The sequence below is a fragment of the Antechinus flavipes genome, chromosome 3, assembly GCF_016432865.1.
Source record: "Antechinus flavipes isolate AdamAnt ecotype Samford, QLD, Australia chromosome 3, AdamAnt_v2, whole genome shotgun sequence".
NCBI lineage: Eukaryota > Metazoa > Chordata > Mammalia > Dasyuromorphia > Dasyuridae > Antechinus > Antechinus flavipes.
The window spans coordinates 152725945-152739898 of NC_067400.1; the positions used below are offsets into that span (position 1 = coordinate 152725945).

Below are 13954 nucleotides of genomic sequence, written 5' to 3' on the forward strand. Positions count from 1 at the left end.
TCAGCATCAGTTCATTTATGTCTTTCTAGGTTTTTCTGAAATCAGCTTCATCCTCATTTCTTTTATTCCATTCCATTCCTATACTATAACTTATTCAGCCATTCCCCAACTAATTGGCATCCACTCAATTTCCAATTCCTTGCCTCTACAAAAAAGTGTGTGGCAGGAATTTTTAAATGTCTCAGTATTATTTTGATTTTGTTGATTTCTTAAAGAAATATTTGGCATTTATATATATTTTAATGAAATCATATATCTGAAAGTATAATAGTATATTTTATATTCTAACCTTTGTAAATATTACAGTTTATTACATCCTTCTACTTACCAATATAAATTTTGAGAGTGTAAAGAAATAGCAGCTTATTATCTTGCCCAAGGATTGGGGGAAACTGGAAAAAGTTCTGTATTAAATTCATTTTGTTATATAAACTACTGTTTGACATGAAAACTCTTCAGAACCAGCTTTTTCCCCCCGCTATCATTCCGGTCTCCTTCAATATTACTTGCCTTTATTCTTTCTACAATTTAGTAAATCTCCCCTTTTTATTGTTCTTCACCCTATTTCCCACTGACTATCCTTGCATGCTTGAAATGAGATCCTTCTCCATCTTGGTCTCTTAGAATCCCTGCTCTTCTTGAAGATTCAATACAATCACCATCCAAGGTTACTTTGTGTGTATCCATTATATATAAATATGTTCATATAATACAATGTTTGCATGCATTATATTTTATATACATGTTAGTTTAATGTGGGTATACAGATATACATTTTATATATTATCTGTATATATTACATCTATATGTTTGTATATACAAGATATGCAGATTATATATATCACATATATATTTGTATATATGAGCTACATATATACATACACATACATACCTAAATACATAATGTATACACACATTATATATTACATGGTATTTCATCCCAGGATTGTAAATGTAAGTTCCTTAAAAGTTGTTTCATTTTCTTTTTTTTTTTTTTGGGGGGGGTGCATATATCCCCAGTGTCAAACATAGTGCGGGGCACATAATAAGTTGATTTATTGATTGCTAGATACAGCTCCCTGTTGAGACCTAAGCTTTCTCCTTAGCTATAATTCTGAATCACCAAGTGCTTTTTGGGCATTTTTAAGTAGATGTTATGAAAACATTTAAAACCTAGCATGTCTGAGGATAACTCAATTCACTGCCTCACTCCTGCCCCCCATCTATCCTTGTTATCAATTTTCCTGTTTTTCTTGAGGAAATCCCAAGACTTTAAATCACTCAGGTTTGCAACCTTGTTATTCTTGTCTTCTCATTCTCCTTCACACTATTCATCTGATCAGTCACTACATCTTGTTAAATTTCTGTTTTAGATTCTTTCTGTTTTAGATTCCAGATTCCACACTGTCCAAAAAGAATACGCACTATATGGAAACCTTTTTTCTCTATATCACAGACCTTTTACTTCAGTATTGCAGCTTTGCTACTGCCTAGATTCCAACAAGATACTTAGATATACAGCTGGGTATTCTTCCCTTTCTAATCCACTTGCTACCAGACCCTCTTATATATGTCTTTTCCCTTCTCCCCAATTGGAATGTGAGTTCCTTGAGATGTCTTTATTTTACATCCCCAATATTTATAACAATTCTTGGCACAAAAGGAGTATTTAATTAGTACTTTTACTTTCATTCATTCTTTCTTTCTACCTCCAAAGCCTCTCGCATCATTTTGTCTCTGCTCATGTGGCCATCATCTTAGTATAGGTCCTCATCATCTCTCATTTGTATGCAAATCAAGTTAATAAGCATTAGCTAAGCACTTACCATGTGCTAAGAGAAAGAGCAAAGCCATCCCTGTTCTCAAAGAGCTCACAATCCAGTGCAAGAGACTACATGCAAACAATTGTCTATTCTCAAACAAGATATAAACACAACAAATTGGAGATGAATGTAGTATTGCAACAGCAATTAATTTTCCAGTTTCTTCGCTACATACCCAATGATCTCTGTCTCAAAGTGATTTACCTAAAACAGTAATCTAACCATGTCACTCCCCTGCTCTATCAAGGATTTATTAAAAGTTTACTTTGGGGGAAAGCTAGATAGTGCAGTGGACAGAGCACCACTTCTGAAGTCAGGAAGATCTGAGTTTGAATATAGCCTCGGATACTTTGTGGATGTGTGACCCTGGGCAAGTCACTTAACCTCAGTTGCCTCAGGGGGAAAGAAAAACTTAACTTTGGACCATGCATTTTGCTAAATCTTGGAATTATGAAGGCAACGGTAGAACATGTATCATCAAAGGGGGGGGAACTTGTATACACACCTGCATACACCAAACACCATGCACACATGCAAAACATTAAAAAGCAGACACAAGTTAGTCTTGTAAGGGAGAACATTAATAGCTGAAGCAATCAGGAAGAGTCTTATACAAAAGTTGGTGCTTACCCAAAGCCCTTAAGGAAAGCAGAGCTTCCAGGAGGCAGAAGTAGAGAGAAATGAGGGACAGTTGATATGTACAAAGGGATAGGGCATTATTATGTCAGGAAGATAAGTAGGCTGATATAGTTTAATTATAGAGTTTGTAGAAAAGTATAATGTGTAAGACATTTGGAGAAATTGGAATGAGGCAGGTTATGAATTTAAATGCCAAATAGAGTATCAAATAATACTACAGTTAATAAAGATCCATTAGAGTTAATATGAGTGTGGGAAAGATGCTACATGATTAGATTTTTGTTTTAGGAAAATTACATATGGGTGGATTGGGGGAAAAAAAGAAGAAATAATATAAAAAGCAAAAACAAAAAATATGGATTGGACTGGGGAAAGACATAAGGCAAGTGCAATAGGAGGCTATTGAAATGATCTGACAACCATTTTTCAGTTGTATTATTTTACTTGCCTTTACTTACTCTGTGGCCCAGCCAAATTGGCCATGTTACTGTTCCTAATAATGAGGTCAAATGTGAGGTTAGTGATAGTGAAGAGATGCAAGAATTAGGGTGGGAAACCCCCCTCTGGTCTGGGCAGGACCTATGCAAAAGAATTCACAAACCCAAAAAGGGATTTATTGGCACTGAGAAGCCAGCTTTTGCTAGGAAGACAGACTTTTTAGTGGCAAGGTCCTGTTTTAGGACATCTGCAAAGATATCTGGACATGTAGCTCTAGATATGTTGGGGCTTGCTTTGGGGGGCCAACTCCTGTGTCACTTACATATAGTCATAGAGAATGCCTCGCACAGGATTACATAGCCAATATATGTCAGGGGCATAAAATGAACTCAAGTCCTGCTGATTCTGAATCAAGCTCTCTGTGCCACTCTGGTTTTAGTCATATAATAATAAAATCATTATAGTTTTGGATTATGTGAGAATAAATTTCAGTCAGTTCTAGTTTAAGAACCAAAGTTTCAGTCTACATTTACCTTTCAATTTGTAGAAAGTGTTTGTTCTAAGCTATACTGTTGAGAAATAAAACTTTCACAAACATGAAAAGATTTGCTTGTTTTAATTTGAATTTGTTTCTCTAGAATATTTACATATTTATAGGTATTCCAAACTGTTCCAAACAAAATTTTGGCAATTTAATGTATTTCAGGAGGATTACTGTAAAAACTTGTTATTAAATCATAGTTCTAGAGCTAGAAGATACTGTAGTACAGTGCAGTTTAGCTTTTCCATCTTACAGATAATAAAAATGATACCCAAACAGATTAAATAACTTTCTCAAGTTGATCTAGATTGTAGTGGAGTCAGGATTTGAACTCGGGTACTATGATGACATATGATTACTGTTCTAAATTGTAATACATATAATGTGCTTGAGCATCACCTCTATAAATAACTTTGTGGCTCTTGGATGGGGGTGGTATTTTACTAAAAATACTAGCAATTAAACTTATTCTTTGATGGCAGGTTCCTGGATATAGATAAAAGTTAATAACTGAGAGTTGTGCTTGCTGATATGCCTTTAATGAAAATATGTAAGAAATGAAAATTATGTTTTAATAACTCAAATATTTTCTAAGATATTATTAATAAATTTATACTCAGTTAAATATTCAAATTTAAAACTCTGGTTTCAGTATATTTTAAATTTTTTGTTTTAATAAAGAAATTTTTTTTTGCATTTCAAAATAACCTTGATTAATTCTTTGTTTAGACATGTTGGTTGGATAATAGAATGATTTAAGCATTTTTTAGAAAAACAATTTTTTAAGTTCTTGAAGAGTTTATATTGATGGACCAAACATTTTTAATGTCTCTTATTTGTTTACATTGAATGCAAACTGATGTATTATCAAATTAGAGCAAACAGTATAGTTTATTTTTGTTTCTTTGAAGTTGGTTGTCTTCTAGGGAAAGAATATGTTTTAGACAAGAAAATTGATTTAGTGGAGAAATTGTATTATCACTCCATAGCATTTAAAAATGAATTAAGCTTTTGATTTGGTGTCTTATAAGTCAGCTTCACCTGTTGAAATTCAATTCTGTAATATCTGTCAATCCTTTTCTAAGCCCAGGGATTGTGTTACATATTGAGGTACAAAAAATTTTTTTCCTCAAGAAGTTTACATTGTATTGAACTTAGCAAAAGGAATTCCCTCCTATGATAGTAGCATTTTCTGATGATAGAAAATGAAATTATGACATTATGAATATGGATCAGAACAGTGGAGGCTCTTTTGCCCTCATTTTTCCTATTAGATTATGTAAAAATAGATTCAAATAATCATGGCTTTATAATTCTGCTCTTCTTTGAAATGTATTCTCCATTATAAGTAACTTTATAGAAATAGGGGCATTAAATAATAATGGCTTCCTAAAATCCTATAGTCATTTATAATGTATGAAGTTGCTTTTCTCACAACAACCCTGTGAAATATATATATGAATGATTATCTTATATTAGTGATGGGGGGCAGTTAGATGGTGCAGTAGATAGACTACCAGGTCTGGAATCAGAAAGATTACTTTTCCTGAGTCTTTTAACTTTTTTATGACCTTGAGCAAATTACTGAATCCTATTTGCCTCAGTTTCCTCATCTGTAAAATGAGCTAGAGAAGGAAGTGACAAACACTCTAGTATCTTTGTCAAGAAAACCCCAATTGGGGTCACGAGGAATTAGATACAACTGGAAAACAATATTTCTGATGAGGAAAGAGGATCAAAGGAAATAAAGGATATTGGCTCAAAGTTACACAGTTGGCAAGTGGGATATTGAGGACCTAGAAAAGTAGGATTGTAGCTTTAGAACTGGAAGAGACCTTAGATTAAATCCTATTTCATAGATGAGAAATTGGGCCACAGAGAAAACAAATTCCTTAACTCAAGTCTCCTGCCTCTTTACACTAGAGGTTATATCAGAATTCTTTCCAATGGATATTTGTAATGTAAATTGTTATAGATATTGCATTGAAATCTTTAGTTCCAGATTGTGGAACTAAATAGTGGAAAAATTCTACATACAACAGTTTAACTAGATGAAAAGTTAGTAATTGATCATCTCAATCAGACATTTTCCCTCTTCCCAGCCATTAAAATGATTGTTTGACAATCTGCTTGACAGAATCACCCATTAGACTCAGTATAATAAATGAATTAGTTGTACTTGACCCCAGAGGATAGAACTAGAACCATATTCGTAAATAGTTAAGTTTGGTCTTGATACAAGGTAAAAATTCCTATTATTGAATTGCCCAAAAGTGCAATGGGCTATTTTGGAAAGTAGTTGGTTTTCCCTAATTGCAGAACTTCAGAAACTCTGCTGATAGAGCAATTGTCAAAAAATGTTTTATAGAGGGGCTTATCTTCAGATATAGCCTGGAGCACATGACATCTTCTAAATCTGAGATTCCATTGATTACTAACTGTCTGAATATAAAGAGTAAATTAAGATTAGGAGTTTTTTGCATAAATTCATTTAAAAGGTTTTAAATAGGGAAAAATGAATATAATAGTTACTAAAATAGCTAAGCTATTTTTTATTTACCCTATAATGAAATACAAAACATTCCTAAAATATGTTGCAAAAGGAGGGGGTTATAACATACTCATTTGACAGTTTTAAAATGAAATTCTTTAATACCTGATTTAAAAAAAAAAACTACTAATTATATCATTTCACTGTTAATATTGCTTAGTGACCTTATGCTGCCTGATCGAAAACTCTTCCTGCGCACACTTCGAAGATAATTTCGATATAGCATGACACTGATGACTCGAGCTTGAAATTGTTTTGAGACAATGTAATAGAGTATAACGTCCAGACATGTGCTGAGATTCATAAGGAAAGTGGTAAAGGTGCTCCATGGATTATAGCTGTTTTCCCCTCGTTGTAACATTAAAAGAGTAAAACAAATATGAAAGGGAACAAAGCACACAAGCACTTGTACAATGAGAGTGATAATTATTCTTATGGACTTTTCCTTGACCTTTGGCTTTAGTTTAGAAGTCCGGCCACGAAGGAGACTATTAATAATGAACGAATAACATCCAATCATGATGAAAAGAGGAATCAAGAAGAAAAAAATCAAACGAGTGAAGTTCAGCATATTCATTGCTTTTAGGTGAATTATGTCCAGAATTTTCAGGCAGCTGGCAGGGTTTGTGTCTTTATCTGGATCTTCATTTAAAAATAATAGAGGGGTGGTAATTGCAAGAGTCATTATCCAAATTCCAACGCAGGCTAGCACTGCTTTGCTTGTATTCTTAAGTTCTTTGGTATGTTTGGGCTGCAAAATAGCCATGTATCTATCAGCACTAATAAAGGCAAGAAGCCAGAGGGCAATACTTGGATAAAACATTGTGAGAGCTCCAAGAATGTGACAGAAAGTCTCTCCAAATTGCCATTTACCTTTTCCATAATAAATCATACGGAAAGGTAAGCACAATATGAAGACTATGTCCAGTAAAGCTACATTCATCATATAGATAGTTACAGTTGTTCTCTTCTTGGTGCTACAACTGAAGACCCAGAGAGCAGTCACATTAACAAATAATCCAATTATGAAGATACAGCTGTAGAATACTAGTGCTGCAATCTTGTATTCTTCTGGTTGTAAGTTAATAGAAACAGAATGATTTTGATTATTTTGGATAGCCATATTACTTCTTGTTGAACATGATACCTAGAAATGGAACAAAAAACTATTAAATATATTCTTGTGAAATTATGAACCTGATATAAATCAATCACCTAGTGAGCTTAAATTTGAGAGCATAATATTTTCATGAGAGATTATTGTAAATGTATCATAACTGATTGAAACTTATTTTGATATTGTGAAATACATACAAAATTTTATTTTTATTTTAAACAAATTTTTATTGATATCTTGTTTTTATATAATCATTATTTGCAAGAGTCATTTAATCCTGATGCAAGCTAGCACTGTTTTGCTTGTATTCTTCTTTGGTATGTTTGGACTGCGAAATAGTCATGTATCTACACAAATTTTGCACACAAGATTTTGCAAAGGTGAATAGTGAAACTATCTTTGCATGTATTTAGAAAAATAAAATTCTATTAAAAAATAAAGTACGTTCAGTAACTAAAATTGGGCTAACAGTTTCAGCAAGTAAAGGCTCTGGGAAAAATAGGAATGATTTAAAAATTCTTCTATAATGAATAGTGGTTGAAATTCATTTGTTGAAAATCAAAGTATTTTAAATATTTCTCTTGAAACTTTATTTACATCATTAATATTTATTATTTATGGATAAAATAAGGATTTATTAGACCAAATTAAGGTGAATCCTCATCCAAATGATCACAAATTACAAAATAATAATACCTAAATTCACTAGGTTGTTTCATTTCTAAATAATGATTCAGTATAAAGCAAGTATAGATACAAAACTAATTATATAAATGTACAAATGAGCTAGAAACAGCCTTTTGAAATGTACTTTTAGCTGTGGTTACCCACAACAGTTTACAATATAGTTTTATGAAAACATTCACTAGTCAAGATTTTCATAGTAGTATTTTCTTTAAATGCTCCATTTAGTCAATGTTCTGGAAAAAAAACACACACACACACACACACACACACACACACACCTACTTTGTACTGGGTTCTTCAAGTCAAGAGACTTTGGATTATTGTAGCAAGACTGGAAACTTTTTGGAATGGGTAGTTGAGAAGATCTTGTCTCAGTTCGACTCCAATTAAATTTTAGCTTTCATGCCCAAGATCTGTAGCCAGTTTTAACCTCTGTGATGTTATATAGATTGTAACAGGGTTATATATATTTTTGAGGGCAAGGCTATATAGATCTGTCATTTTTCTTTTGAAGTTGAAAACCCTGATATATGATATAGGTATTGAATGGATACTTAATGAATCCATTTGGAAAAGGTATTATCAAGGTTTATAGGGTGTGTGAGAAGGCAGTTGAAAAGAGGACGTATGCATAACCCATTTCAGGTTCCCAATTCAGGCTTTAGGGCATGGTTTTCTGTATTTTGTTGAGTTAATTTTGCTAGATGATAGCCTGACTAAAATCCTGAAATGCTAATGACTACTAAATGGTAGTGATAATAATAATGGCTTCCATTTATATGTGACTCTGTTTTACAATGCCATAACCTCATTTTTTCATCCTAACAATCCTGTGAGGGAAGTAATGGAGACATTATTCCTTTCATTTTATAAGTGAAAACAATTTTAATTCATAGAGGTTAAGTATTATAATGTGCTCATAGTTATCAAGCTGCTTAAGTATCCAAATAAGATTCAAACTGAGGTCTTCTCCAGAATTCAACATTATTTGAAACTAGGCTAGTAGTAACAAATCCTGAGAGAGTAAAAATTCAGAACAAGAATTACTTTTGGTCAATATATAAATTAAAGACAAGAAAGACATCTTTCAAAGCAAAAACATTTTTGGTTATTTGAATTTGCTTTGGCTTGGAAGTGATTATCATTTTTAGGAAGTTATAGTGCTTATTTGTCTGGTTTCTCATGGACACTTTTGCTTCTAACACAAGTTAAAGTGTCTTTGAATTTTAGGGGGAAGAATTTTATAATACCTCAGTTCTCTTGATATTCTAGGGGATTATAGATTGGATTAGAAATCTGTATTTCAATAACAATGCATTTCAACCTTAATTTTCTTTTTTTGCTCTTTTATTTATTTTGCTTTTTGTTTCTTTTCTTCTTTTTCTTTTAAACATAACGAATTTAGACAAATAATTTTGACTCTTATCTTGGCTTGAGTCATTCAATTCCAATTCAGTAAACTTTTATTAAGTTGTTACTAGGTGTAAAATCACAGAACTGGATACTGAACACAAATAAATTTTATATAGACAGAGAACTTGGAATATAACTATATGATGTGTGTATGATACAGGAGAAAGTGGGACAAGTGTAAAGGAGAGGCCCAAGCCAATTTCCACAAGTAATTTTAACAGTAAAAGATCACATTACCCCAGGGATAGGACAGAGCTTTGGTGGAGAAAGGTTTCATAGAAGAGATGGTACTGATGTGGACCTGGAAGGAAGGATCTTGACATGAATAGCTGAATCTGAATGATTCTACATAATAGGCCATTCTACACATAATGCAGTAAATTGTGAATCAAAGAGTTGGTAAGAAGAGGCTAGAGGACTGGAGAGTTAATAGAATAAAGAGTACTTGAAAAGAAGTAGTATTGAAATAGAACAGTTTGGGCCAATTTATATGTGTCTTTGAATGACAGAAGAGGTTAGAGTCTATGAAATGATTTAGTCCTAAAAGTAGAATGAAAAAGACCTCTATGAGTGAAATTTGTACTGAACTAACACCATAAAGAAGCATAAAACAAATGGCTGAGTCCTGCAGATTTTTTAATAGAAATAGAGGAGTTTATAGGCAGCTCAAAATCAGATCCTTGCCACTCGATATTACAGATGAGTTAGATTTACAGATTTAGATTTTTGATCAATGTAATTTACGGTATATCAGTCACTGTAAATTGCAAAAATTTAGTACTTACTGAATACTTAGCAAGACATGACCTGGTGGCTAGATTTGTATATCAGAATCTCAGTCTTTCATAACCTTGATAGATAATTAATTGCTGTACTATAAATATAGATCTCAAATATTCTTGAGAATTAAAATGAAAAAATAACTGGAACTGGAGTATTGTCATAAACTTGATGTTTTACATTTGATAGCAACTGTTAGGGATGTATCTGAAGTCAGGTCTTCTTAATTCTAGTTTTTCAACTTCTTGCTAGACATGTTATACCTTTTAAAGTGATTCATCAGAAGTGAAAAGAATAAGATGTTTTCTGATACTTAAATAGGTTCATGTAGGAGTTCGTGGTATGGCAGTCTCTGCTCTCTGACCCTCTTTCTATATTACTCCTGGAAAAGATTATCCAAAAAAGTACATAGGTCTACATCTTACAGTCTCTATGATCTTTTATGTATGACTATTGAATAGTTTGGCAAATTTCTCCCATTATTGAGGGCATTATCTCAAGCTTTTCTAAGCTCCAGATTCTTCTTTTGAAGGATGATTTGGGGGGGAAAAAGTGGTAGAAATGAATTTTAAAAGGCACTTGATGTCTTTAAGTATAGAACATAATTACATTTTCAAAACTAGAATCATTTTAAAGTACATAGCCTCACTATTTACCTGACTTTGTTTATAGATTTTTTTAGATCTAAATTACAAAAAACTATATTTTAAACCAATAGGTAGAGAATATGTCATGAAAAAATTTTTTTCTTTAAAATGAAAATAATTAAAGAAACAAAATATGATTGCTATTCATTTAGATTTACTGAAAAAAGACATCTGCTCTATATTCTAAGATATTTATTAGCAGTGTTTTAAATAACATACTATTAATATATATATCTTTTTAAAATACTTCTATTAAAAAGTTCAGCAGGTTATTTAATAAAAGAAGGTCATTTGGCTACCTCTGTCCTACCAAATACACACACACATACACACACACATATCTTTATATCTTTAACATTGAATTTGAAATCTTAACTTTTTATTAAAAATCATATAAAAAGTCAAATATTCCTTACCTTCCAAGCACTAAAGTTATATGTAGGTAATCCTTTTTCAGTATGCCCAAATCTGTAAAAGATAAGAAGTTTTTCTGTTGCCTTTTTTTTTTCTCTGCTCTAAAATATGTTGTTCATAAAACAATCTGGGTCAGGAAATACAGTTTCATTTTTAAAATTTTAGGCTTTTTGCTTAATAGCTTATCTCATATGCTAAGTCTAACGTCAAGCTTTTATAAGACTATTTTTCATTATTTTGCCTCTCAGCAAAAACTATGAAATAAAGATGGTTGTTTTTTTTGCCCATGTCATCATCCTGGATGTATTTTTTCCTTCTTTTTGGAGACTCTACTGTACAGCATATATGTAACAGACCACAAAAAAAAAAAAAAAAAAAAAGATAAGTAGTACTTAAGAGACTTTCTGGATAAGAAATGGGAGAAAAATGAATGTTTCCTTTGCTAAAGAAAAAAAAAGTACTATTTAGCATGTGTCTTAGTGCCTTCAGGAAAATTAAATACATTTAGAGATCTGAAAAGTGAAAGTAAATCTTACGAATCATATTTTCATTAGAAATTTTTCTAACAATTTAAATTCAACACCAATTTTTCTGATCCTCTTTAATTAGTGACTTTCCCTTTGTTGAGGAAAGTCAAAAAAACTGGAGGAAAATCTCCAATTTGATGCTTACAAGTATAGTTATTTCCATCTCCCCCATTAAACTGTGAGTTCCATTAGAGAAAAGTCTGTCTTAGGCTTTTCTTTGTGTCCCCAGTGCTTAGCACAGAGTCTGGAGACAATTTTTAATAAGCATTTATTGATTGACCAACTATCAAGGTTTGTTTTCTTTCTTAGCTCTGTTTTCCAAATAACACTCACCGCTTTTTACTTTTCTTCTCCAGTAGTGATCCTTTCTTCTTCCTTTATATGAGAAAACAAATATTTTTTGTTTGACTTCCCCAAAGGCTGCTTTAAAAAAAAGTCTTTGGGATCCTTTACTATATTAATTTATATCTGCTAGTTATGCTAATGAAAAAAAAACTGAGTTGAAACTGATAATAAGGGAAGTAATACCCTAAGTGAGGCAGCTAGAAGCCCTACCACTTCCTCCTGTCTTCTCCTCCCCCTCCCCTTTTTTTTCACAGAGAAGGTTGATAATTGCAGAGGGAGATTATTTTCTTATTGTATATAATCCTTAACTCTTTCATTTGTTTTCTTTTAAAATAAATTCATTTTCACATTTCTTTCTTGAAATCCTTCAACAACATTTTGTTTTGTTAGGTGAAGGAGTTATACAGTTTGCTTCTTTGAGAAAAATTAAAGCTATATCTCTTTACAAAATTAGAAACAAAAAAGATTTAATTAAGTAAAATTGTCAGTCATTAAAAAATTTACAATCAGATACAGGTCATTTTAATTAAATAGGCGGTTTTTTAAAAAAATTAATCAGTTATTTAAATTAAGCTGGGCTCTTGTCTTAAAAAAAATTCTTTCTAATCTAGGAAAAACAATAGTAAGGTTGATTTGGTTGATACTGCCTGCAATTAACATTATTTTTTACCATCACTTGACTGTGCCCTCAAAAATCACATCTGATCCTTTCAGATAATCTAGCACTATCCATCAACATTGATACATCATTTGACCAAATGATATTACCTTTTATGAATTGTTGTTATATGAGAAATATGTTGAAAAATGACAGTATTAGAATTTGACACGGGGTGTCCAGAATTTAAATCCCAGTTTTGCATTTTATTCAACCATTGTGCTATTAAGTAAATCACTTAAACTCTTTGGGCTTCTGTTTCCTCATCCTGCAGATAAGGGTGTGGAACAAGATGATTTCTATAAGGTACCTTCTCATTATAAATGGTAAGAATAGCATTTATTGACACTTAAAATATAGAAACATAGGTCATTTCCTTAAATTGTTATCGATAAATAATCCTCTTTGTTAAATTTTATAGTTTCTAATCTCTTGCTTAATGCTTGTACCCAAAGTGCCTCCCTTTTAGGGAGGAACTTGTTTAATTCTCTTTTGGATCCTGCAAACAGTGCTTTGTTTTTTCCTACTATCTTGATTTACTTAATGAGTAGGATTAGAAGAAACATTGTGCTTGCTGTAGAAAGAAAGACCTGATTGCTTCCATGGAATGAATTATTCTTTTTGCTTCCTGTGAAAGTGTAGGGGTCTGGAACTCTGGAAAAGTATACTTGAAATAAGGTGTTAACTCAGTGGAATTGATTGGATGATGGTCCTCTAATTCACATACATACTTATTTAGTACTTAGTATGGTGATGGAATGGTTCTCTAGTTCACACAGTGTGCTGTAATGATGCAATCATACCAGACTATTTAAAGGCTGAGAGGACTGGAAAAGGGACATTCTATCTTTGACCCGAACGTTACATGGAAGTTCAGTATATCTGCCCAATTTTTTGCAATTATTTTTTAGACCTAAAATGTCCCTCATTGAACTTTGACTCTAGGCATTTAAGAGTGATTACAGCATAAATTAATGTTTAAAGTTCAACATTTGTTGCTTAAAGTCACAGTGGCAGAACTCCAAAGGAAATAATTACTAGGGTTGTGTATAGTACAATAAAACTATATTGGAGATTAGTGTTAGTATGGACAAAATGGTTTCCAAAAAAATGTATACTAGTCTTCTGTTCAGTGAAACCTCTTTTCCCCTCTGCTTTTCAAACTCATACTCAAGCAGGAGTTAAGTAGAACTCTTAAACCTCTCCCAAGATGAGCAGTGTAAGAGATGTCCCCTGAGCAGTTTCAGAAAGGCTTTTCAGTCCTTCTCAGTCCCAAAGTCAGCAGAGGAGCTACCTAGACAAGACTATGGCACTTGGTCTTCTGGCTGCCTCCTCAAGGGTTGAAATTTCAAGAGACACAAAAACATACCTATT

The 13954-nt window shown here is 32.3% G+C and overlaps 2 protein-coding genes across 2 annotated transcripts in view; one reads left to right on the plus strand and one right to left on the minus strand.

The window, feature by feature from the left end:
- UBAC2 (UBA domain containing 2) overlaps positions 1-13954 on the plus strand; it is a 266711-nt gene that overhangs the window by 61854 nt on the left and 190903 nt on the right. The gene's annotated exons all lie outside the window — the stretch shown is intronic.
- On the minus strand, positions 3498-12757 carry GPR18 (G protein-coupled receptor 18). Its single transcript, XM_051984065.1, has 2 exons — positions 11053-12757; positions 3498-7139 (listed from the first exon to the last, which is right to left on the minus strand). The coding sequence occupies exon 2, from the start codon at positions 7113-7115 to the stop codon at positions 6123-6125; it is 993 nt and encodes a 330-aa protein (XP_051840025.1). The 5' UTR covers positions 7116-7139; positions 11053-12757; the 3' UTR covers positions 3498-6122.

Excerpts from the sequence above, each read along its gene's own strand:
- GPR18 (XM_051984065.1), bottom strand. The coding sequence starts at position 7,115 with ATGGCTATCCAAAATAATCAAAATCATTCTGTTTCTATTAACTTACAA.